Raw genomic sequence first — 27,648 nt, forward strand, 5'->3', positions numbered from 1 at the left:
CTTGTTCATCAGTCACTGAAAGTAAGCATACAGGTACAGCAGGCAGTGAAGAAAGCTAATGACATGTTGGCCTTCATAACAAGAGGAGTTGAGTATAGGAGCAAAGCGGCCCTTCTGCAGTTGTACATGGCCCTTGTGAGACCACACATGGAGTATTGTGTGCAGTTTTGGTCTCCAAATTTGAGGAAGGATATTCTTGCTATTGAGGGCTTGCAGTGTAGGTTTACTAGGTTAATTCCCGGAATGGCGGGACTGTCTTATGTTGAAAGACTTGAGCGACTAGGCTTGTATACACTGGAATTTAGAAGGATGAGAGGGGATCTTATTGAAACATATAAGATTATTAAGAGGTTGGACACGTTAGAGGCGGGAAACATGTTCCCAATGTTGGGGGAGTCCAGAACCAGGGGCCACAGTTTAAGAATAAGGGGTAGGCCATTTAGAACAGAGATTAGGAAACACTTTTTCAGTCAGAGAGTTGTAAATCTGTGGAATTCTATGCCTCAGAAGGCAGTGGAGGCCAGTTCTCTGAATGCTTTCAAGAGAGAGCTAGATAGAGCTCTTAAGGATAGCGGAGTCAGGGGGTATGGGGAGAAGGCAGGAACGGGGTACTGATTGAGAATGATCAGCCATGATCACATTGAATGGCTGTGCTGGCTAGAAGGGTCGAATGGCCTCCTCCTGCACCTATTGTCTATTGTCTATTTAGATTTAGTTTAGAATGCAGCATGGAAATAGGTCTTTCCGCCAAACATCGAACACCAGTTCTTTTATCTACTTACTCATCCACTCCTTACATACTAGGGACAATTTACATAGGCCAGTTAACCTACAAATCCCCACGTCTTTGCGATGTCAATGTCGGGGGATCGAACCTACGTCTCTGACTCCACGTTCATGTTAATTTTAATGTAACTTTGGTTGATATGTTCAGTAGCTATGATATTAGCAACTAGATTAATCCGTTGCCATTCCCAGGAATTTAATCCGTTCCCTACGCATCGTTATTTCAAGTCACGTTATGACTATCACAGCGCAGACAGCATTCCGTACATGCGCCTTAGAGATAGAAGCTAAATCTGAACAAGTAACAAACTCTCAAGTCTACTCTTCACTTCACTTTGAATTGTCCATTATCATCCGCCATAAAGTGGAAATGACTGAGTTTACCGCTGAACCTGTTCCTATGGACGTTGACAAAAACTCGGAAAAGATTGACATGTCTTTGGGCAAGTATAATACGTTTCCCTAAAATTGTCAGTGCAGTTTTTCTGAAATTATTAATCCGAAACGCCGTGGAGAGCAGGTCTCTATTACAAGGCTTAGAATATGTGCTTTAAAAAATGATGTTTTCTTTAACTTTTTGGGAGGGAGTAAAATGGGAGATGTCGTATGAGATCGGTCAGATGCGAATCACTAAATAAGGAGCGACGATATTGCATTGCTGCAACGTCATGCGTCAGTGCTTAGAAATACTGCGGCCGCCGATCTGCGTTATATATATAAATATATATATATATATATATACACACACACACATATGTGTGACTAACATTCGGTTGTGAGTATTTGTGTTTACAGTTCATAATCCAATGGTTTTGGTGCTTTCTGAGCGGTTGTGTTGCTGAACGGTTTTCTTAAATGAACAGCATTAAAGGGTAAACTTCAATTCAACAACTCATCTGGTAAAAAGTGAAAGATATGCTTTCTCAGGGAATTGCAAATTCCTGGACTGATGAAAATCCAAACCAACACAGTAATCTTGGCATCACATTTTTCTTTTGTAAAGTGGCTACTCGCACCCTACTCTTCAATTAGTGAATTGATCAGGTGGGAATAATTAAATATTCCAATATTAAGGAAGTATTGAGTATTAAGTTATATTAAATGAGTATTGGGTGATAAATTGAGTATTAAGAAAAAATGGTATTACTTATTGGATTTACATTACATTTAATGCAGAAAAATTTCCAACCAGTGCATGTTGGTAGATTTGCACTATGGGGTGATTAAAACAATTTTCATGAGTTTAAAATAATGAGAGATGATTTGATTGAGACTTACAAAACACCTCCAGGGCCTGACTAGGTGGATGTATTGGAATTGATTTATTATTGTGTATACCGTGCTCTCTCGCCACTCTCCTCTCTCGCCGCTCTTTCTCTCCCTCGCCGCACTCTCATGCCGCTCTCTGTCTCTTGCCACTCTCTCTCTCGCAGCTCTCTTTCTCGCCGCTCTCCTCTCTCTCTCTCTCTCTCTCTCTCTCTCTCTCTCTCTCTCTCTCTCTCTCTCTCTCTCTCTCTCTCTCTCTCTCTCTCTCACCACTCTCCTCTCTCTCTCTCTCTCTCACCACTCTCCTCTCTCTCTCTCCCCCGCCGCTCTCTCCCTCTCCGCTCTCCTCTCTCGCCAGGGAGTAAGAGACACCTGTGGCTGACAAGGGAAGTCAGGGACAGCATAAAAATTAAGGAGAGGAAGTATAACATAGCAAAGAAGAGTGGGAAGACAGAGGATTGGGACTCTTTTAAAGAGCAACAAAAGTTAACTAAAAAGGCAATACGGGGAGAAAAGATGAGGTACGAGGGTAAACTAGCCAATAATATAAAGGAGGATAGCAAAAGTTTTTTTAGGTACGTGAAGAGGAAATAGTCAAGGCAAATGTGGGTCCCTTGAAGACAGAAACAGGGGAATTTATTATGGGGAACAAAGAAATGGCAGACGAGTTAAACCGTTACTTTGGATCTGTCTTCACTGAGGAAGATACACACAATCTCCCAAATGTTCTAGGGGCCGGAGAACCTAGGGTGATGGAGGAACTGAAGGAAATCCACATTAGGCAGGAAATGGTTTTGGGTAGACTGGTGGGACTGAAGGCTGATAAATCCCCAGGGCCTGATGGTCTGCATCCCAGGGTACTTAAGGAGGTGGCTCTAGAAATAGTGGAAGCATTGGAGATCATTTTCCAATGTTCTATAGATTCAGGATCAGTTCCTATGGATTGGAGGATAGCAAATGTTATCCCATTTTTTAAGAAAGGAGGGAGAGAGAAAACGGGTAATTATAGACCAGTTAGTCTGACATCAGTGGTGGGGAAGATGCTGGAGTCAATTATAAAAGACGAAATTGCTGAGCATTTGGATAGCAGTAACGGGATCATTCCGAGTCAGCATGGATCTATGAAGGGGAAATCATGCTTGACTAATCTTCTGGAATTTTTTGAGGATGTAACTAGGAAAATGGACAGGGGAGAGCCGGTGGATGTAGTGTACCTTGACTTTCAGAAAGTCTTTGACAAGGTCCCACATAGGAGATTAGTGGGCACAATTAGGGCACATGGTATTGGGGGTAGGGTACTGACATGGATAGAAAATTGGTTGACAGACAGAAAGCAAAGAGTGGGGATAAATGGGTCCCTTTCGGAATGGCAGGCAGTGACCAGTGGGGTACCGCAAGGTTCGGTGCTGGGACCCCAGCTATTTACGATATACATTAATGACTTAGACGAAGGGATTAAAAGTACCATTAGCAAATTTGCAGATGATACTAAGCTGGGGGGTAGTGTGAATTGTGAGGAAGATGCAATAAGGCTGCAGGGTGACTTGGACAGGTTGTGTGAGTGGGCGGATACATGGCAGATGCAGTTTAATGTAGATAAGTGTGAGGTTATTCACTTTGGAAGTAAGAATAGAAAGGCAGATTATTATCTGAATGGTGTCAAGTTAGGAGGAGGGGGAGTTCAACGAGATCTGGGTGTCCTAGTGCATCAGTCAATGAAAGGAAGCATGCAGGTACAGCAGGCAGTGAAGAAAGCCAATGGAATGTTGGCCTTCGTAACAAGAGGAGTTGAGTATAGGAGCAAAGAGGTCCTTCTACAGTTGTACCGGGCCCTGGTGAGACCGCACCTGGAGTACTGTGTGCAGTTTTGGTCTCCAAATTTGAGGAAGGATATTCTTGCTATGGAGGGCGTGCAGCGTAGGTTCACTAGGTTAATTCCCGGAATGGCGGGACTGTCATATGTTGAAAGGCTGGAGCGATTGGGCTTGTATACACTGGAATTTAGAAGGATGAGGGGGGATCTTATTGAAATATATAAGATAATTAGGGGATTGGACACATTAGAGGCAGGAAACATGTTCCCAATGTTGGGGGAGTCCAGAACAAGGGGCCACAGTTTAAGAATAAGGGGTAGGCCATTTAGAACGGAGATGAGGAAGAACTTTTTCAATCAGAGAGTGGTGAAGGTGTGGAATTCTCTGCCTCAGAAGGCAGTGGAGGCCAGTTCGTTGGATGCTTTCAAGAGACCTCCCTGCTCCTATACTCAAATCCCCTCGCTATGAATGCCAACATACCATTCGCTTTCTTCACTGCCTGCTGCACCTGCATGCCTACTTTCAATAACTGGTGTACCACGACACCCAGGTCTCGTTGCATCTCCCCTTTTCCTAATCGGCCACCACCATATACAAAACCTTGCCTTGCTGACTATCCCTAATCAGCCCGTCTATCCAAATACATGCATTTCTTATCCCTCAGAATACTCTCTAGTAACTTCCCTAACAGAGATGATAAGCCTACTGGTCTATAGTTCCCAGGCTTTTCCTTGCAGCCCTTCTTAAATAGAGGCACAACATTAGCCACCCTCCAGTCTTCCAGCACCTCACCCATATCTAATGATAATTCATATCTATGAGCCAGGGCACCTGCAATTTTTTCTCTTGCTTCCCAGAGCATCCTAGGATATATCTGATCAGGCCTGAGAGATTTGTCTACCTTCATATGTCTTTGCATGTTTGGCACCTCCTCGACTATAATAGTGACTGTCCTCAAGACAGTTCCAATCTACATGTCTTTCTCCACAGTAAAAACAGAGGAGAAATGCTAACTGAGGACTTTGCCCATCTTCTACGTCTCCACATAGAGGTGACTGCTTTGGTGTCTGAGGAGCCCTATTCACTCTCTCTCCTCACGGTCTTTCCCTTAATGTACTTATAAAATCTCTTTGGATATGCCAGAGCAATTATTTGCCGGCCTGATTTCCGTTTTAAGTTTATTCCTCAGTTCCTAAACCTCCTCCAGGGATACCACTGATCCTAGCTGCCCATATCTGTCCCATGCCTCCTTCTTTTTCCCGACAGAGCTCTTAATCCAAGCTTCTTTGCGCCCACCTGCCTTGCTCTTCACCCCAACAGGAATGTGCAAGCCCCAAATTCTTGTTGTCACACTTTTAAAGGCATTCCATTTTCTTGACGTTCCTTTGCCTGCTAACAACCTATTCCAATCAACTTGAGCATGTGGGACTAAGCAATAAATGTTGTTAACCTTCACCAATAGTTCCCCTCATTACTCATCCCAGGTCTACTTTTACATACTGTAAGTATCACAAAATGCTGGAGTAACTCAGCAGGTCAGGCAACATCTAGGAGAGAGGGAATGGGTGACGTTTCGGGTTGAGACCCTTCTTCAGACTTTACATACTGTAATATCCTACCCATATTACCAAATGTAATATCACAAAAGCATAAGCAAATAGACAGAATATCCCTTTTGAAGGCAATGAATCTGACACACATATGTCCTGGTGACCAGAAAATGTAACTTTGTTTTTCTTTCGCCCCGCATCCTGCCTTAGTGTTTCCCTAATTTTCTTTCCTCATTTCAGATTTCAAGTGTGTGCTGTGTTTTACTTGACTTCCTATGTCTTGTAGTATATAAATTACCTTTTGTTAAATGAGAATAAATGTATTTAGTATGTTAAATTATTTTAATTTCTATATTATTACTCCAACCAGTCAGTGCTGTTAAAGCTGATCTTTCTCAATATAATCTAGCATGTTAAAATCCGTATGAGACAGCACTTAACTAAATTCCCAACAGTTTGAAAGTCCTTCACAGGGATTTTGTTACTAATTTAGTATCATTTGTATTTTTTAATCTCTCTAAGGGAGGCTGTTAGGATGGGTTGTAACTGCATTGTACGTTTCTATGATCTTGGAGAGATTGTCACAGAATTATTTCATAGCAAAGATATATCATTTTCCTGCTTTAGTATCAATTTTTCATTTATCAAAGGAAAATGTTAGAGAAACTCAGCGGGACAGGCAGCATCTCTGAAGAAATCGAATAGGTGACGTTTCGGGTTGAGACCCTTCTTCAGACGCCTTTAGCAAATCTAGATAAGAGGATAGCATTGAGTACACAACCCAATTTTATGCATTAGATCTGGTAATACTTGCAAAAAATAATTTTTGTACTTATGCATTATGCAGATGAAATTATTGAACTCAATAAAAAGGAAAACATCTCTGCAACAATTGCAGTTAACAGGACAAGAGAACAACAGAAAAGGCAATGGAATTTGTACCCTCGCATCCCACAAATTCAGCCAGGACAAAGAATGCAGCAGAATATACAGGGTAAGCTCTTCATCAAAATTAACCATGTCACAATTGCAAACCCAGGAACTGGACATTTTATCTAATCTTGCATTTTTGTTGGCATATTTATTTTGCAGCTTGTTAATATTTGAAATTGAGTTAATTTGTGCCTTCTTTTGGTATCCAAAATCTTGTCTGCCTGTGTATGTAAATGTTACTGGATGGAGGAGCACCAAATATATTTCCAAGTCAGGATGGTGTACAATGTGCGAGAGAGGGAAGTAACCTGAAGTGGTATTGTTCCCGTCACCTGATGCCTTTTTATGCTTCTTGGTGGTTGAAGTCCCTGGATTGGGAGATGCTATCAGAGTAGTTTCAGCAAGTAAATATAGTGCATTAAGTTGTAGATATATTTTTGAAGCCATCATGTGCCAATGGTGGAGAGAATGAATATTTAGGGCAGTGAGCATCTTTATCCTGGATGGTGTTGAGCTTCTTTAGAATTCCTGGGAAAATATTTCATCATGATTCTGCCTTACACTATGTAAATGACGGTATCGCAGATAGATTTTAAGATATCAAGACACTAGTCACTCCGTGCTAGATGGCCAGTCTTTGGCTTGCTTTTGCATCCATGGTATTTATGTAGTTAGTTCAGTTGAGTTTCACATCATTGCTGACTCCCAAGGCATTGATGGTAAAAGCATGGACATAGGGAAACATGTACATAGTTTCCAAAAATTGCCATTTCTGGTAGTTAGGGTGATGCAAAGGGTGTTTGGCATGCTGGCCTTTATCAATAAGAGAGTTCAGTATAGAAGTCAGGAAGTTATGTTACAGTTGTACAATATTTTGTAGCATGCAGGCAGCACGCAGTATTATGTTCAGTTTTCAGTTGTGTTTCAGTTATTGTGCTCAGGCTAGGAGTCGGAGGGATGATCTTAAAGAGGTGTATAAAATTATGTGAGGAATAGATAGGGAATCTTTTTTCCATAGTAGGGGAATCAAGAACTAAAAGGCATAAGTTTATGGTGAGAGGATGGAGATTTAATAGGAATCTAAGGGACAACCGTTTCACACAGAGGGAGTGAATAGGTGCAATAACAATATTTAAATATTTAAAAGACATTTGGACAGGTATGTTAATAGGAAAGGGTTAGCAAAATGTGGGGCAATAGGATTAGTTTAGATATGGCATCTTGATTGGGAGAGTGGGCTTAGAAGTGGCAGATGGAATACAGTGTAACAAAGTGTGCAGTCGTTAATTTGGTAGTTGGAATAAAATCGTAGACAATTTTCTAAATGGGGAGAGAATTCAGAAATGGGAGGTGCAAAGGGACTCAGGAGTGCTGGTACAGAATTCCCAAAAAGTTAATTTGCAAGTCGAATTGGTAGTAAGGAAGGCGAATGAAATGCTAGCATTTATTTTGAGAGGACTAGAATACAAAAACAGGGATGTAATGCTGAGGCTTTATAAGGCATTAGTCCGACCGTATTTGGAGTATTGTGAGCGGTTTTGGGCCCCATATCTGAGGAAAGATGTGCTGGCGTTGGAGAGGGTCCAGATAAAGTTTACAAAAATGAATCCAGGAATGATTGGATTAACATATGATGGGCGTTTGAAGGCACTGGACCTCACTTGCTGGAGTTTAGAAGGGTGAGGGGGGGACCTCATTGAAACTTACTGAATAGTGAAAAGCCTGGATAGAGAGAATGTGGAGAGGATGTATCCACTAGTGGGAGAACCTAGGACAAAAAGCCATAGCCGCAGAAAAAAAGGACGTACCTTTAAAAAGGAGATGAGGAGGTATTATTTGGTCAGAGAGTGGTGAGTCTGTGGAATTTATTGCCATTGATGGCTGTGGATGCTAAGTCAATGGATATTTTTAAGGTGGAGATTGACAGATTCTTGATTGGTAAGGGTGTCATAGGTTATGGGGAGGAGGCAGAAGAATGGGGTTGAGAGGGAAAGATAGATCAGCCATGATTAAATAGCAGAGTAGCCTTGATGGGTCGAATGGCCTAACACTGCTCCTAGGACTAATGAACAAGTTGAGCCTGAAGGCCTCTTTCGGTGTGGAATGTCTCTGTGACTCAGGTGACCAAAGCTGCTGGCGAGCTCCTGATTCTTTGGAGGGCATTACTAATGATTTGCAGGATAACTGGCTTAGCTATGGGCAACATTATTTAAATAGCAGTAATTTGCATTAATAAATAGGTAACAATAGGGGGCAGAGGGTGAATGCTGTAATCCTGAGATAGAAATGTTGGCAGGAGATTTATGCCAATTGAGCAAAAGCAATTTTCTTATTAATTCTCGTGCTGAGCTGCAGATGTGACAATTCAATACATATGAAAATGTTATCACCTGTAGTCAGCAGATTATTTTCTTTTGTCAATTCAATTAGGATCTAGTCGACCACAGGGAAATGCCTCTGGATCACAGGGGTATGGTAGAATTAATCAACGCTGGCAAACACAGGCTAGATATCCCAGAATTAGACCAGATGGAAGAAAACCAACCATAGCAGCCAAACAAGTGAGTCTTTTAATTCATAACATTCATCAGGTCGTAAGGAATAGGAGTAGAATTAGGCCATTCGGCCCATCAATTCTACTCTGCCATTCAATCATGGCTGATCTATCTCTCCCCCCTAACCCCATTCTCCTGTCTTCTCCCCATAACCTCTGACACCTGTACTAATCAAGAATCTATCTCTGTCTTAAAAATATCCACTGACTTGGCCTCTATAGCCTTCCGTGGCAAAGAATTTCACAGATTCACCGCGCTCTGACTAAAGAAATATCTCCTACTTAAAAGAACGTCCTTTAACATCTAGTCCTAGACTCTCCCACTAATGCCTTTAACATCTAGTCCTAGACTCTCCCACTAATGGAAACATCAATGAGTGGGAGCAAGGTAATCCAAATAAATTAGCAAACAATATAAAGCCCTATGGCTTTGTGATTTTTTGAATTTTAAAAATCAATTTCTTTATTAAATTTTCAGCAAATTGCACCCATTTGGAAAGGAACTCCAAGGATCATATGGGGAAGAGCACAGCAAATCAAAAGGAGTTTCAGGCCTATACGACAGGGGGCTCCTCAACTGCTCAAAAGAAGGTAACAATAACTTAATTGCATCAACAATAATGCATCCAGTCTCTCTTAGCTCTGCATTCGGAAATACATTGTGCCTCTTTCATAAAATTGTTATGTATGACAGTGCCTCAAGGTGGCTGTGGGAATACTGAGGAAGGAGGCAAGATACAAGAGTACAAGGAAATACATTTGGCTGTCATGTTGGGTTCCATTCGCCGAGGCACATTTGAAGGAAGAAGAGTATGTTTGATTTCATTCTGTTTCAAACATTTGCAAACTAAGTTTATTTAGGGGTCTAGGGGTCATTCTCAGAAATGAGCTGTTCAAGTAAGCCTTGATTTTATGCATATATGGACCTCAATTTATCTATAGTATGTTTAGTCATAATACGAGTCCACGTGTTACAATTTAATCTACTTTAAAGGTAGGAAATTGTCATGTCCTTTTTCACAAAACTCTCCATGTACTCTCGAAAAAGCTCCTGTCAATCATGGGCATCACAGTAAGGGAGTTTTCAAAGGCTTATTGCAAATTTGTTCAATTTTACCCATGATTCTTGATTCTGGGTTTTGTCTGCAGTTTCGTCCTCGGTTATTGGAAAGTCCTCATTGTTTCATTTTCACATCCAACTTCAGGGTTCCCATGTGGTAGACATGACAAAACATCTGCAGCAGCGTTCTGGAGACACACCAGATTGTAAAGCCTCAACTGGAGCAAAAGACAAACCGCTGTAGGAACTCTCCAAACGTGGTCGAAGAAGAGAAGACCAGTGGAAACTACAGAGTAGGAGCAGTAAGAAAGGGACTCACTGAATTCCCTTTGAAGGGAGGAGAACAATTTCTTCAGAGGGCTTATTTTGAGGAGGCTTTGCAGTGAGGTGATATAATGGAGAGGCAAGAGATTGCAGATGCCATGCTCAAGAGCAGTGATGAATCCTGATTCTTTGCCTAAAACACTCACCATCCCTCTGCCTCCAGAGATGCTGCCTGACCTGCTGAGTTCCTATAGCAGCCTGTTCCTTTTGCAATCGTATTCTGTTTGGAACTTTAATACTCAATTTTATTGTTGGAATGCAAAAATAAAAAGTGCATCCTTGACGATGCCATGGTAGATGCCTCTAAATTAGGATATAATTTATCTAGTAGCAGAGGGGGAGCAGTGAGAGAGGGGGAGCAGTGAGAGAGGGGGAAGTCTCTTCAAAGTGAGCATTGCTTGAACAAAGGTTCTGCTCCATGAAATGGATCAAATTTCTCGATTCCTGACGTGATTCCAAGTACTTCCTTCTCAGTTTATACATAATTTCACTCATTTTCTCGTGAGGTTATGAGAAGTGAAAGCAATTGGTTTCTCTTACCCATTATTCTTTTGGATGGCTTGCAACTGCACCAATACCATGATGTTGTTTCACTTGACAACATCAATGTGTGCGCAGATTCACAATGAATAAGGGTAAGAATGTACTCTTAAGAATGCGGGGAGAATAAAAGCTGGGATCAATGTAGACTTAGTGGAAATGTGCAGTTAACAGTTCGCATGGTTGTTGGGCCAAAGAGCCTGTTTTTGTGCTCTATCTATTTGTCTCTTAAGGGGAACTTCACTGACTTATCTTTTTGTTTTGCTTTCATCATGCACACTTCATTGTTCTTTGCTGCACCTTAAGAACTGGAAAGAGTCACATGTAAAACGGCATTATTCCCAGGAACAACCCTAGTTCTGCTGCAGTCATATTTTGGCACAGTAAATAAGCTTCTTCATTCTTTCATTGTTAGTAGGCCATTGACATCAACAATTTCTACACTGTTTCTAATTGCCTTGTATCAACTTCAATTGAACATTTTCAGCAAAATCTTTATTTCTTTTTCTAAATTTCTGGTAATTAACAGATCTTGATTACCCACTAATCTGCTCCCTACAACATTTCAGAATGAGGCCAAGGTCAGAGTGAGGCCAAACACAAATTGGAGGAACATCACCTCTTATTTTGCTTGGGCAGCTTAGAACCCATCGGTATGAATATTGATTTCTCCAACTTCGTAATCCTTGCATTCCCTCTCTCCATCCCTGCCCCACCCTATTCATCTTACTAGTTTCATTGTTTGTATCCCTCATTATCACCTTCCCCACAGCCAACAATGGACCATTGTAGGCTCCACCTTTTGTTGATCATCGTTGCTTTTTGCATCTCTTTCATTCATTTGTTCTATATACCGATATATCTCTCATTTTCCTCTCATCTGACTCTCGGTCTGAAGAAGAGTCTGGACTCGAAAGGTCACCTGCTCCTTTTCTCCAGAGATGCTGCCTGACCGACTGAGTTACCCCAGCTTTTTGTGTCTATCTTCGGTGTAAACCAGCATCTGCAATTTCATCTTACACATTTTATCCATATTGACCAGGAAATTCTTGGCAAAACTCTTGACTCAGTGGATTAACATAAGGAGAGCTCTTTGTGTACGTTGATGGTCAAGTAGTACTGAAGTACATTGCCAATGATCAGTTAAGCATAGTCAAGGGGGAGTTCCAATTGTTTGAAGAACTTTGATCCTTCTAACTCAGCATGCAAGGCAAAATGCAGAGTGAATATTGTTCGTGGTGAATGTCTTGATTTTCATGACATTGTTGCCTTTGCGCAGGTGCACTGTTTTCTGCCTTGAGTACAACCTAGCACACCTAGTCTGATTTTTGAAAACACAACATTTTGTTCTCATTTATCCATTTTCTTTCAACTTGATTCTTTGGAGTGCAAGGGATGGATTTGGGCTTGCAATAGTCCGGCATTGCAAATTGTCTAATGCTCACATTGTACTCTATTTTGCCAGTGGAGTTGTGTTTGAAAATATCATCATATAATCCAACAATGTGCCAAGCTTTACTCCATATTTCCTAATATCTATTGTTATTTAGAATTGCCACTGAAATTGCTTTTGTGTCATGTTTTAGCCTTGAATCTGCAGGCTGCCAAATTGTCAGAGTCACACAGACAGAGTCAAACAGCATGGAAAGAGGTCTTGATTCTGTGGTGACAATCAAGCATCCCTTAACACTAATCCTACACTTGTACCATTAGTTTTCACTAAATTTCCACCAACTCCAAGATTCCACCATTCACCTCTGTATTAGGGACAATTTACAATAGCCAATTAATCTACCAACACACATCCTTGGAATGTGAGCACACAGAGGAAATCCATACACTGGGAGTAAATGCAAACTACACAAATAGCACTGGAGATTGGGATTGAATCCTCTGCTGTGCCATTATTCATTCTTTCTCCAGCTACTTTACATGCAAATTTAAATGTAGACTTTGCTTGTTCAACAGATTTGACTGAATTTATTGCAATAAAAAAAATAAAGTGCTGGAAGAACTCAGTGTGTCACGGAGCATCTGTGAAGGGACTGATGACATTTTGTGTTGGGCTCATCTTCAGACTGAATTTGGGATTTATTGGTCCATATACAAGCCCATTGTGTAAGGCATGTTCCAAAAAAGCATCAAATTACTCAGTTCCTAATGTAACAATATATAAAATTTTCTTACCCTGTTTCTGTGACAAACCTATAGCTTTTAGCTATTTCCAACAAATTTGGTTCAAACCTGCACAACATCTTTAAGCATGGCATCTTTTACCTTGCAATGAGGTCTATTAAAGTGCTATATGTTTCTGGCCAATTTTAATTGGTTGTATTACTTTTTTTAACATTCACTCATCATATCATTTTGGGGTTTCATTGTATTTCTTTATCCTTCAGCTTTTTGGATACTGTTTGCCTGCGAGGAGATGACCTTTAATTTGATCTATAAACTGAATAGTTCTCAGGTTCAGTTGCTCACACGTCTAAGCTTTTGATATAATCAAACACAGAAGCCATTTTGTTGTATACCTGCACATTAATAATATGCCTAACATTATGTCTGCAGTGATCCAGTTATTGGCACTGTCACTTGCCAGTATAGATTGCTGAGCTATACTCTCTCATTGATATAGTCATCTTCAATAACGGAGATTTCTTGCATGCAGTCACAGCAAGAGTCAAGAAATCAGTTTTGGTGCAAGCTTTCCAAAAGCTTGCCATGCAAATACTTGCAAAACATCTGAATAAACTGATCAGCATCCTCATCACTAATTTTTATGTCATCAGACTACATTGAGGGCTCGCAAATAGGTAAAGGTTTGTTTGCAAAACAGTGCACAAACTATTTGCATATTGGATTTCTAAGTTCCTGGTAGAAAACTGTTACATTGTTTGAGGAGCTGACACACATCACATGACATTGCTTTCCAAAATATGAATACGCACATGGAAATAGAGAAGTTGGTGTTCCATGCCTAGAATTGCCCTCGTACCCCGAAATGAGCTAGTAACCTTGCATATCCAAAACCACATACACCTTGCTAGGTGTGGTCTTATCAACGTTCTGCACAGATGTTACAAAACCACCTTGTATTTCAAACTGTTTGCAAAAAGGCCAACATACATATTTTCCTTCCTTTTTGCTTCCTCTCTGTGCATGTTAGTTTTCTACGTTGTGATCTCTTTGCTGAACAAGACAGCATTCTCCACCATGTTTCATTCCCCACTATGGTGTTCTGTTTTATTATGCTTTACTTTAAAACTAATATAATAATTTCCTGTCTTACTGCCTTTTTTGCTCATTTAATCTATCCATATTCATTTGTAGAATATTTATAAACTTTGCACAGCCCAATGTCCCACCTATCTTTTGTATTGCCAGAAAACTGTGTTTTGCAGGTAACCATAACCATAAGGGGGATTAATTCTCCCTAAAATTACCACTTTATTTTAAAATACTGTCCTGGATGGAGTCCCCAGTTGTGTCCCCAGAACCTTTGCCTCCTGCTGCAACAGGCTGATGGCAGAAACCATCTTCCTGGCCCTACACTCATCCTGAAACATTTGGATTAGAAGGATACATGTGACACTTCCTCTTTATTCATTATAGCTCTGCCTTCAACACCATAATTCCAACAAACTCATCCCCAAACTCCTAGACTTAGGACTCTACGTCCCCTCTGCCACTGGATCTTTGACTTACTGACCCGTAGGGTGCAATCAGTAAGGATAGATGACAAAACATCCTTCACAATAATTCTCAATACTGGTGCCCCATAAGTATGTGTTGTCAGTTCCTTTGTATACATCCTATACGCTCATGATTGTATGGCCAAATTCTGCACTAATTTTATTTACAAATTTGCTGATAAAATTACCATCATGGGCCGAATCTCAAACAATGACAAGACAGAGAATAGGAAGGAGATAGAGAGCTTTGGAGCATGAAGTCAAGATAACCCTGTCAATGTAGGCAAAATAAAGGAGCTAGTTATTAATGTCAGGAAGTACACATTACATTCAGCATCAATGGTGCTGAATTGGATTTGGTCAAGACCTTCAAGTTCTCAGGTATAAATATCACCAGGAATTTGTCCTGCTCCAATCTCATTATCATTATAGCCAGGAAAGCACTCCAATGCCTTTACTTCCTCAGAAGGCCAAGGACATTCAACTGGTCTCCGATGACTCTTTAATCGATACCAATTTTCATAGACGCACCACAGTAAGCATTCTATCTTGATGCATCACAGCTTGGTATGGTAACTGCTCTGCCAGAGACCACAAGAAATTGCAGAGAGTTGTGGACACAGTCCTGTCCATCATGCAAACCCTCCACCCTCAACTCCATCTATACTTCATGCTGCCCTGAGAAAGTAACCAACATAATCAAGGGCCACTACATACTAGTCATTCTCTCTTCTCCTACCGGGCAGAAGATACAAAAGCTTCAAGCCACATACTATCAGACTCTTGAACGGATCTCTCATTTGCCAAGAATCTATCTTGTTGCAGCCCTAACACTTTATTTGGAATTTCTCTGTAGCTGTAACACAATATTCTGTTCTTTGTTCATGTTCTCGATTGCATTACCTGATGTAGTCAGGTAAGGTATGATTTGTCTGGATAGGGCCCAAAACAAAGTTTTTAACGATATCTCATTACACGTAATAATAATAAACCAATACCGAAAGGTAAATGTCTGCCAATCTAAAAATGACGTCATTTCAGATCTATTGTTCTGCCCTTTAAATTATTCACCATCCACCTATCCTCGACTTCATGAGGCCTTATTTTTTTTATAACCTTTTGTGGAATGTCAACAAATACGTTTAAAAATCTGACTTGCTACTGCTGCAGGTTCACCCATATCTACCCTGCTGCATGAATCCTCAAAAAAACCTTTTAAATTCCAATGACAACAATCATGTATTTTGCTAAGGTCTAATGTTTTTTCTGTTACCAGGTCATTAATAATTGATTACTGCATTTTTACAGCAACTTTAACTAACATTTCTAGCCAACTCTCCCTTTCTGTTCGTTGTTTCCCAATTATTATTTTGTTCTGCATCCTTAAAAATAGAAGTTGTATCTCCACCTGAAATCTCTGCTACCACTGTATTTTAAAGTACTATCTTTTGATTAAGTTATCTGATTCACCAGGACACCGTTTTCCGTCCAGTTTAAGTGAAGTCCATTGCAAAGAAAAGCTCCCTATCTTCTTCAGTAAAGGGGCCAGTTTTGCACGAATCAAAACCCTGATCTTCAAATTCATTGTGTCAGATATGGCACAAAGCCTTTGATCCATTGGATTATATGTTACTTTGTACAGGAGTTGCATAATAATTAAAAAGACCTTTGAACTACTATATTTCCATTTGGCCCTTATTTACTCCAACATTCTCTTTCCTAGTTCTACACGTATCATTGATTTCTGCACAGAACAGAACAGCTGGATCCTTTTTCCCTTTTCAAATGTAAGGAAGTCCCTAGATTTGTGGTATTTAAAGATCAACATGGTTTTTGGGGTATTTGAACACAGCTACAGAGTACTTGTCCTCATGACAATATTCTACCTTGCAATTCGATGTTCCATTTGACTCTCAAAACTTGAATTGCCTCCTGCGCTATCCTGCCATTGTTCGATTTCCCAAATTTCCTATCCATGCAGGCTGCAATGACTTCACGTCTTTGAGACAAGATCTAATAGGCGCCTAGTCTGTACATCAGTTCCTGTAATTGATGAATTCACAATCATGTGAAAGAAGATGAGTTTGGCAATTGAAGTACACAAAGCTAGAAAATATAATGTAAACATATTAATCCCTTCAGGGCAATTTCAAAGTTGTGTTTGAATTTGAAGTCAATTCTGAAATATTCAAGCTATAAGGTGGCACGGTGGTGCAGCGGTGGAGTTGCTGCCTTACAGCGCCAGAGACCCGGGTTCAATCCCGACTAGGGGTGCCATCTGTATGGAGTTTGTACATTCTCCCCGGGACCGGTGTGGGGTTTCTCCGGGTGCTTCGGTTTTCTCCTACACTCCAAAGATGTACAGGTTTGTAGGTTAATTGGCTTGGTAAAATTGTCCCTCGTGTGTGTGGAATAGTGTTGGTGTGCAGGGATCATTGGTGGGTGCGGACTTGGCCTGTTTCCGTGCTGTATCTCTAAACTAAATCACTAAATATGTGTTAGGAACATTTTGGTGCGTACTTCTTTTCAAACCACCTTGTATGACAATTTTAATTCCTATTCTAGTTTCAGGATTATGTTCCAAAATAAAGTATCAAACCAGCAGAAGAGACAACTAATGCAGAATCAACAAAGACAAACCAAAGTGAACATTAAAAGAGGGGTAAGTCATGTTATGATGTGGAAGATGTGGAAGAATGCATTTGATTCCAGAGAATAATCAATTGGTTCCTCACACGACTATTTGGAACTTTTACCAGCCTTCTCGTAAAATGACTAAAATTGCTGAAAGTAGAAGTGTTAGGTTGTACATTACCATTCCCCAGTGATAACTGTGTTTTATTTTAACCACAGGAGGTATAACACATGTCCCTCTCACTCCTCCCTTACATTCAGCCAGACCTGAGCAGTCCATCCAGCACTGCATGCCCTATGATTTAGCACAGTATGTCATGACAAAAAGGGTTTAATATTTTCACAACTGTTTTTAGTGCAGATCTTTATACATAACTGATTTTTAGCAAGATATTATTGGAGTCTATAATTTGCCTATTCGTGAATTTTCATTCATTTGCTTTTATCTGTAATTTTTAAGTTTCTACAAATGGGTTTGGAAACTGCACAGAAGAAACAATGGACTCGAGTGTAAGTAATTGCCTGCTAAAAAACACTTTACCGCAAAAGCGCATGTTACTCCATGCATGCACTTCTGCTATTCCCACGTATTTCTTAATCGCGTATTTCTTAATTGCTTTTAGATGGCATCTGATCATGCTACAATTTAAATTAATAGTCCAGTTACCAACTGGAAACCTCTAATGCTTTCAATGTCTACACTTATGAGGCATCACATTAATTAATATAGTCTGTGAATTAATTTAGGTTGTTTTAGCTTAGTTTAGAGATACAGTGCTGAAACAGGCCCTTTGGCCACTGAGTCCAAGGTGATTCTTGTCCACTATCCTACACACTTGGGACAATTTACAATCTTTACTGAAGCCAATTAGCCTACAAACCTGTACGTCTTTGGTGTGTGGGAGGAAACCGGAGCACCCGGGGAAAACCCATGCTGTCACGGGGAGAATGTACAAATGGACAACACCCGTAGTCAGGATTGAACCCTGGTCTCTGATGCTGTGAGGCAGCAACTTTACCTCTGTGGCACCATGCCATACTATTCAAACTCTGTACTTGTGACAGAATTTAGTACCAAAGGATAAGATATTTTTAATGTGTCAATGGATAGATTTGTCAAATATAGTTGCAAAAGAACACAGTTTTTGGCTTAGTTTGTGTAAAAATTGTAAATTCGGGATTTTTTGTATAGTATTGTATATTGAAACAATACTCAGTGCAAAAGTAGTGCTAACTGTTAAGTACAGCTTGTAATGGCCCATGTCAATAATCCACATCCTCCTTCGAAAGAAGGAATTTGGAGCTTGATGATAAAACTTCCTTGATATTGTGGGTCACAATAGCTGGAATAACATGTGGACTGAAATACAAGGAGAATGAAAAAGGCACAGTGACAATTTGTCAGCTATGATGATGGCATAGATCTTCTCTGAAAATGTATAACTTCATTTATTCCTAATTTTCATAAATATCTAAAACAAGTCAAACTATGTACAACCAAGATACTATGTATAATCAAGATACTCTCCTCCAATTTTCCAAACAACTCTATTAAATATATAAGCAAAACTACATACTTACGGCCACCTATCACATTAATTCTCTGTCCATCTCCCGAACTGAACTGTCTATGCCAAATTGATCTAATCTAATATACTAGATATACACCAGAATCTATATGCATTGATTGTAGCCTTCAGACCATAGCAGTTTTGATGCTTTGTGCATTATTGCACATCCATGGAGAGTAATTTCACTATTTATTCGCACCTGCTGAGTCCAACTGACATTGATTGACGTTATGCCTGATTGAAACATTAATAAAGTCACATCGAACTGACCACTCCATTTCTCAGGCTCAATGCGATATCCTAATTGTAGGAGAGGAGAGGAAAAGAAAATTGCTCCAACCAAAGGTTAAAAGTCTACTGGAAAAAATGTAAAGGTCTCACATGTGGCTGAGGTCAATGAATTCACTAGCAAATCCTATCTAGCAAAAAATACATTACAACTTTCAAACATTGATACATTGCTACCCATTATCATTCATTTAAAAGTAATTTCTATCTATCATCACTCCTATCAAACATTCATTTCCCCACTGCATACATGCCTCTACTCTGACATTTTTCACTGTACCCACATTGTCAAATATTCAACTATAGCAAGCATACCACTCACATACACTGCAAAACATTTTCCTATTTTTTGTGGAGAATGTTATCCTCAGTCTTCACCAGCAGCAATAGACCAGTGACAACCACTACCATCCCCAGAGGCTGAATAGTTTAGAACAAAGGATATTAGCAATTATGAGGTTAATCCTCATAACAAGCATGCCTAACAATGGTGGAGAGATTATTGAAGGTGATGATAAATTCATACCTATTCCCTCATCCTATTTCCTCCTCAGCCCACAATCTCTTCCAGTGTCAAGATGCATCTAATTTAACCATACCCTTGCCCTCTCCCTCAATCATGACTTTCCATCTGCACACGGCCTAATCTGTGACTGACAAGAAAGTGAAGAAGGAAGCACTAGATCATTCCATTTGACACTCTTAGCTATTGTTTAGAAACTGATACTCTGCATGTAGTAAAGGATATTTAGAGGCAGGCAAAGTAGACTGTCTCAGAAGAAAAAATGTTATGAACGCCCATATATATAGCATTGACCAAGAGGATTATCTGGTGGTGTGATAGATTTAAGGAATAATAGCCCTATTATCCAATTAAATTATTCAATGAATCAATAAGTCATGATTTACACGTGAAACAAATCACACCATGTGTGTAATTTGTCATTTCCTGAATCTTTCCGAAACAGGCTTTCTGGGCAAATGCTCATGCTGCCACTGCCAACTGTTTTTCACTTGAGCAGGAGGTAATCGATTGTAAAATCTTGGAAGAACTCAGTGGGTCTGGTGAAAGGGATGTTTTTACCTCTTGTGAGAGTGAATAGACAATAGGTGCAGGAGTAGGCCATTCGGCCCTTCGAGCCAGCACCACCATTCAATGTGATCATGGCTGATCATTCTCAATCAGTACCCCATTCCTGCATTCCCCATACCCCATGACTCCGCTATCCTTAAGAGCTCTATCTAGCTCTCTCTTGAATGCATTCAGAGAATTGGCCTCCACTGCCTTCTGAGTCAGTGAATTCCACAGATTTACAACTCTCTGACTGAAAAAGTTTTTCCTCATCTCCATTCTAAATGGCCTACCCCTTATTCTTAAACTGTGGCCTCTTGTTCTGGACTCCCCCAACATTGGGAACATGTTTCCTGCCTCTAACGTGTCCAACCCCTTAATAATCTTATATGTTTCGATAAAATCCCCTCTCATCCTTCTAAATTCAAGTGTATACAAGCCTAGCCGCTGCAGTCTTTCAACATATGACAGTCCCGCCATTCCGGGAATTAACCTAGTAAACCTACGCTGCATGCCCTCAATAGCAGTGAGAAAGAGACAGAGGTATTGGAAATTGGGAAATTCAACGTTCATACCATTGAGCCATTGGCTACCCAAGGGGAATACGAGCTGCTGTTATTTGACTTTGTGTTTTCCCTCATCATGGCAGCGGAGAAAGCCGAGGCCAGACAGGGCAGTGTGGAAATGGGAAGTGGAATTGAAATGACATTCAACCAGAAGTTTAAGAATACCATTGTGGATAGAAAGTTGGTTCTCTGCAAAATGGTCGCCTAGTCAATGCTTGACCTTGCCACTAACAGACACATTACCAGCAGTGAATATGATAGACCACGGTAGAAGTGGTATATGTGAATCTCTGTCTCACCTCGAAGGGTTGTTTAGGTCCCTGGATGATAGCAAGGGAGGAGGTGAAGGGACATTTGTTGCACAGCCTATGGTTGCAGGGGAAAGTGTCAGCAGATGGGGAGAGGTGGGTGGGAATGGATGAACCATGGAGAGAATGATTCCCGCTGAAAGTGGGGAGAGGCGAAGATGTGTCTGCTGATGAGATCATGTTCAAGCTCGCAGAAATGACAAAGGATGAAATGCTTGATTTGGAGGCTGGAGGGTGAAAGGCGATGACTCAGTGGACTCTGTCTGCCCCATATTTATGTAGCATATTCCCTCTTGAAAGCCCATTAATTTCCCTTTGATTATTTTGGCTCTTGCAAGCTAGATAATTTACCAATCCACCCTGCAGAATTTTGGGAAAGTTGAAAAGAATGTGGGAAGAATAAAACATTGGAGTAATGTCAAATTAGTGTAAGTGACTGGTTAACAATTAGCATACATACATTGGGCTGAAGGCCCATTTCCATGCTGTATCTCTGTATCACTAGAAGACAATCCTTTTGGTACCAAATGGTTATTTGTTCAAATATAAATTACACCATGCTAATTCCAGACTGAACTCTGCATATCTGATTTTCTAGGTGGCAGCAACGATCAAGTACCAGCTCCATTTTAACAATATCTGTACCCAATCCGCTGGCCAACCATCCACCTGTGTAAGTTAACCACAAGAATTCTTGTTTGTCATAAAAGCTCAATTCTAAAATTATTACTTACTGCAACTCTCTTGTATGGCAAACCCACTTCAGTAGATTTTATCATCACTACATCATATACATAACATTCACCTGTGGCTGGCAATGGGACACCAAAAGCAATAATGAGTATTAAGAAATATGCAGGAATCTGATTCAGTTTTCATATCCAGATCCTATTCCCTGATATTTAACTCAGCCATTCTCATCTCAGTACATTTCACTGCTTTTTTTGAGTTAGAGCAATCGTGCAGTAATCCTCCAAAGATTTTCCACCATCTAGAAGGCAAAAATTAGAAGGGAAAAGGAATACTCGTGACTCAACTGGGCGAGTGCAACTCGAACAATACTCATGAAGGGTCAACAAGCCCACTTCATTGGTACACCATCGATCAACATAAATATTAATTCACTCCACCATCAAGGCACCGTGGCTACAAAGTGTACCATAGCATCTACCTTAGGTAGTTCGGTAGTATCTCCCAAAATGAAGATCAATGGACTTGAGGCAGGTGGAACATCAGCATCTGCAGGGTCATTATGTAAAAAAAGGTCATAAGATCATGACATAGGAGCCAAATTAGGTCATATGACCCATCGTCTGCTCCACCATACATGCGTTCATAACTGGTCTATTTTTTCCTCTCAACCCTATTCTCCTGCCTTCTCCCTGAAACAATTATTAATCAACTGATCAATCTTCTCTTCTTTAAAAATCCCAATGACTTGGCCTCCACAACCATCTATGGCAATGAACTCCACAGATCCATCACCCTCAGGCTAAAGATACACAGATTTATCACCCTCAGGCTAAAGTATCTTTAGCTTTTATTCTGAAGCTGTGCCTAGATTCTCCTACTATTGGAAATATCCTCTCCACATCCACTCTATCCAGGCCTTTCATTATTTTGTATGATTCAATGAGATCTCCCCTTCATCCTTCTAGATTCCAGCAAGTAAAGGCCTAGAGCCATAAAACACTTCACATACATTAATTCAATCATTCTCATAAGCCCCCTCTTGACCCTCTCCGATGCCAGCACACCCTTCCTCAGACATGGGGCTCAAAACTGCTCACAATAATCCAAATGTTGTCTGACCTTACAAAGCCATGCATTACATTCTTGCTTTCGTATTCTTGTCCTCTCAAAATTAATTATAACATTGCATTTGCTTTCCTTAATACTGACTCAACCTGCAAATTAACCTTTTGGGAATCCTGCACCAGTGCTCCCAGTCCATTTGCACCTTCAATATCTAGATCCTCTCCCTATTTAGAAAATAATCTAGACTTTTATTTTTTTTCTACCAAAATGCTTGACTGTACACTTTGCTACACTGTATTCCATTTGTCACTTCTTTGCCCACTCTACCAACCTGTCCAAGTCCCTCTGCAAACCCCTTGCTTCCTCAACACCACCTGGCCCTCCACCCATCTCCATATCATCCACAATCATGGCCAGGAAGCCATCAACTCTGTCATTCAGATCATTAACATATAACGTGAAAAGTAGTGGACCCAATACCGACCCCTGCGGAACACACCCGTCTCCAATAGCCTTCAAGAAAAGGCCCCGTTATAACTACTCTTTGCATTCTGCCAGTCAGCTGATCTTCTATCCATGCTTGCACATTGCCTCTAATACCAATTGCTATCTTGTTTAGCAGTCTCACTTTTAGCCAGCTCCTCCATCATGCCTCTGTAGTTAACTTTAAATAGTAATAACAATACATCCAATGTCAGCTTCTTCTCAAACTGCAGATTAAATTCTATCATATTATAATCACAGCCTCCAAGGGATTCTTTCGCCTCAGCTCCCTAATCAAATCTGGTTCATTACACAACACCAAATCTAGAATTGCCTTTACCTTTAACGGCCCGGCAACAGGCTGACCAAAAAGCCATCTCATAGCCAGTCTCTTGGGATCCAGCACCAACCTGATTTTTCCAGTCTATCTGCATAATGAAAACCCCATGTTTTCATGCCTTTGTGTAACATTGCCTTTCTTTCATGCCTTTTTTATCTCCTGATGCAATTTGTACTCTACTTCCTGGCTGCTATTCAGAGGTGGACACAAAATGCTGGGGTAACTCAGCGGATCAGGCAGCATCTCTGGAGGGTGGCGTTTCGGGTCGAGACCCTTCTTCAGACTATTCGGAGGCCTGTATATAACTCCCATCAGGGTCTTTTTACCCTTGCAATTTCTTAACTCTACACTCAAGGGTTCTACATCTTCTGATCCTATGTCATTTCTTGCTAAGGTTTGGATTTCATTCCTTAACAACAGAGCCACCCCATTCTGTCCACCCACCTGCCTGCCTTCTTGATAGGATGTGTATCCCTGCTCTGATCTTCTTTCAGCCACAACTCCGCAATGCCCACAATGTCATATCTGCCAATTTCTAACCACGCTATAAGCTCATCCACTTTGTTTCGTATACTGCATTTATTCAAATATAACATTGTTGGGCTGTATTCACCATCCCATTCTCACAATTGTCCCTATGTTACTTATCCTTTTATCTAAATTTTCTGTCCTATTTCTTATTCTTGATCTTTAATAGCCTCTCTTATACTCTCCTTTTAACTTTAACTTTATCCATACTTTTCTAATCTGTTGAACCCCTCCCCACTATTTTAACCCCCCACCTACAACCCTAGTTATGCATTTCACCAGGACCCTGGTCCCTGCAGGGCTCAGGTGGAGTCTGCCCAATTGCAACAGCTCCCTCCTTCCCCAATACTGATGCCAATGCCCCACAAATTCAAACCCACAATAGACAATAGGTGCAGGAGTAGGCCATTCAGCCCTTCGAGCCAGAACCGCCATTCAATGTGATCATGGCTGATCATTCACAATCAGTACCCCGTTCCTGCCCTCTCCCCATACCCCCTGACTCTGCTCTCATTAAGAGCTCTATCTAACTCTCTCTTGAAAGCATCCAGAGAATTGGGCCACTTCTCCCATACCATCTTTGAGCCACGCATTCAACTCTCTAACTTTATCAATCCTGTGCCAATTTTCTCATGGATCAGAAAGCAATCCAGAGATTGGTACCTTTTTAAATTTAGTCCCTTGATGCTTACATTTCATCAGCAGAACTATTTCCTTGTTCTACCTATGTTCCTGGTACCCACATGGACCTCAACAACTGGATCTTTCCCCTCCCATTCCAAATTCCTCTGCAGGTCAGATGAGTTGTTCCAAACCCAGGCAGGCAACACAGATGTAGCCAACAGAAACCACAGTGGGGTCCACCAGCTCCGACATCATGCATCACATTTTCCTGCATCACTACCTTATTTATTCCCAACAACTTATTTTAGTTTATTTATTCACAATGATTCCTTTTTAAACCTCCCGCTGCTGCCATTCTGCCTCTGGGCTTGAAACTGACTCTCCTGCGAGCTCAGCACTCCTTTCCCTTCTCGCCATAGCCCCTACAACCAAAAACTTCATTTTGTACTTGGCCACATCACAACCTCTCTTCCAGCCACTCCTAAAAGTTTGACCTACTGAACCTTACCTTCCTTTTAGCGGCCGCTGAGTCTCTACCTCAGCCAATTAAATGCCTTTTCTTTAAATCTCTTGCTTATTCAACAAAAACATGCTCTATTCTCCTGCCGGTTTTTCAAAATTCATTTCTCTCAAAAAGGCTGCTCACCCACTCTCTCCTTCATAATTTGAAGGAAGAAAACATCTATGTCATCCAAGATTTGATCAATAATACAAATATAATATGATTATCACAGTAATTACATTGGAGTTTGTGATACTGATCACCATCAGAGATCATTAAATGGGGCTGCAGTGACATAATTTAAATATATTGGTCTGATTTAGACAGAGATATAGAAGACAATAGACAATAGGTGCAGGAGTAGGCCATTCGGCCCTTCAAGCCAGCACCACCATTCAATGTGATCATGGCTGATCATTCTCAATCAGTACCCCGTTCCTGCTTTCTCCCCATACCCCCTGACTCCGCTATCCTTAAGAGCTCTATCTAGCTCTCTCTTGAATGTATTTAGAGAATTGGCCTCCACTGCCCTCTGAGGCAGAGAATTCCACAGATTCACAACTCTCTGACTAAAAAAGTTTTTCCTCGTCTCTGTTCTAAATGGCCTACCCCTTATTCTTAAACTGTGGCCCCTGGTTCTGGACTCCAACATTGGGAACATGTTTCCTGCCTCTAACATGTCCAACCCCTTAATAATCTTATACGTTTCGATAAGATCCCCTCTCATCCTTCTAAATTCCAGTGTATACAAACCTAGTCGCTCCAGTCTTTCAACATAGGACAGTCCCGCCATTCCGGGAATTAACCTAGTAAACCTATGCTGCATGCCCTCAATAGCAAGAATATCCTTCCTCAAATTTGGAGACCAAAACTGCACACAGTACTCCAGGTGCGGTCTCACTAGGGCCCTGTACAACTGCAGAAGGACCTCTTTGCTCCTATACTCAACTCCTCTTGTTATGAATGCCAACATTCCATTGGCTTTCTTCACTGCCTGCTGTGCCTGCATGCTTCCTTTCAGTGACTGATGCATTGAATATAGCGTTGAAACAGGCCCTTCGGCCCACCGAGTCTACACCAACCATCGATCACCCTGTACACTAGCACTATCCCACACACTAGGGATAATTTACAATTTCCAGAAGCCAATTAATGTACAAACTTTTACGTCTTTGAAGCATAGGAGGAAACCGGAGCACACAGAAATAAACCCAGGGGGAACACAGGGGGAACATACAAAGTCTGTACAGAAAGCATTCACAGTCGGGATCTGGCGCTGTAAGGCAGCAACTCTACCGCTGTGCCACCCTGCCACCCTAGATGAATTAGCTATATATCAACATTCTATGTATTAGAGATACTTGTTTGATGATTAATACTTTCTCAGTGGGCCAAAGAGCCCATTCCCATACTGTATATCTCTGTGACTTTGAATCTCTGTAAAATAAGAAATAAAGATGAGATTTTTTTTTCTTCAGAGGGTTGTGAGTCTTTGAAACATTCTTCCTTAAAGAACTGTGAAAGAATTGTTGAATATTTTTAAGCAGAGCTATATAGATTCTTGATGTGCAAGGTAATGAAAACCTACCAGAGGTTGCCAGGATCGTGGAGCTGATGTTACAGCCAGATCAGCCATGACCTTAATTAATAGCAAAGCTGTCTTGAATGGCTTTTTTATGCATCTAATGCATAAGGTTTCTGTATATGTTCAATCGTTAATTTATATCAACAGCAAACTTGGATTTTTTACACTTGATATCCATTTCGCCATTTTAGGTTGACAAAAGCTGGAATCCTGGCAACAATTCTAGCATCATCGCAATGGCCACAGGCTCATGACTCAAAAATGACCCACTTATCCCTGTAACATCTATTTTCTGTCCATTAACTAATTCTCAATCAATTCATGAATGTTATCCCAACATCAAGCAATCTAATTTAGTTTATAACTGCTTATGTGGCACTTTGGGCAAATTGTGTTTGGTTACTTCATGTGAATAGATGAAAAGCAGGATGCTAATGAGTTTGAAGTAGGGTCCCAAGCCAAAATGTCACCTTTCTCCAGAGATGCTGCCTGACCCGCTGAGTTCCTCCAACACTTTGTGTCCTTTTGTGAAAAACAGCATCTGCAGTTCCTTGTTTCTACATGCTAATGTCAATTTTCCCAATAAACCCAATTTTCTAAATCAAATCCTTAAATTTCAATTTTAGTACCTTTTAGGATATGTATTACAACGTGGAGTCTACACTATCTTAATGGACTGAAACACAAGGAATTGACTTTAATGTATTTTGCATCAACAGTCAAAGATCAAGTATTCAACAGTCTATAGCTGGAAGAAAACGAATGGCAACAAAAGGAGTGAGAAAACAGCCAAAAGGAGTTTACCTTGGATTCAACTTGAAGAGTATTGTCAATCAGGTAGCAGATTGTATTTGATGATTTGCACCCAAT

At 40.7% G+C, this 27,648-nt stretch overlaps 1 protein-coding gene across 1 annotated transcript in view; it reads left to right on the plus strand.

Annotated features, from left to right (window-relative positions):
- The first annotated feature begins 1,060 nt into the window (after positions 1–1,060).
- The window catches only part of LOC144600360 (UAP56-interacting factor-like), a 32,335-nt gene continuing 5,747 nt past the window's right edge, over positions 1,061–27,648 (plus strand). Inside the window, exons 1-8 of the mRNA XM_078411936.1 lie at positions 1,061–1,229; positions 6,264–6,410; positions 8,780–8,910; positions 9,382–9,494; positions 17,085–17,181; positions 17,614–17,663; positions 21,557–21,631; positions 27,498–27,615. Coding sequence (XP_078268062.1) covers positions 1,157–1,229; positions 6,264–6,410; positions 8,780–8,910; positions 9,382–9,494; positions 17,085–17,181; positions 17,614–17,663; positions 21,557–21,631; positions 27,498–27,615 — 804 coding nt within the window. The 5' untranslated portion in view covers positions 1,061–1,156. The remainder of the gene's footprint in view (positions 1,230–6,263; positions 6,411–8,779; positions 8,911–9,381; positions 9,495–17,084; positions 17,182–17,613; positions 17,664–21,556; positions 21,632–27,497; positions 27,616–27,648) is intronic.

Source organism: Rhinoraja longicauda, chromosome 15, assembly GCF_053455715.1.
Source record: "Rhinoraja longicauda isolate Sanriku21f chromosome 15, sRhiLon1.1, whole genome shotgun sequence".
Lineage (NCBI taxonomy): Eukaryota > Metazoa > Chordata > Chondrichthyes > Rajiformes > Arhynchobatidae > Rhinoraja > Rhinoraja longicauda.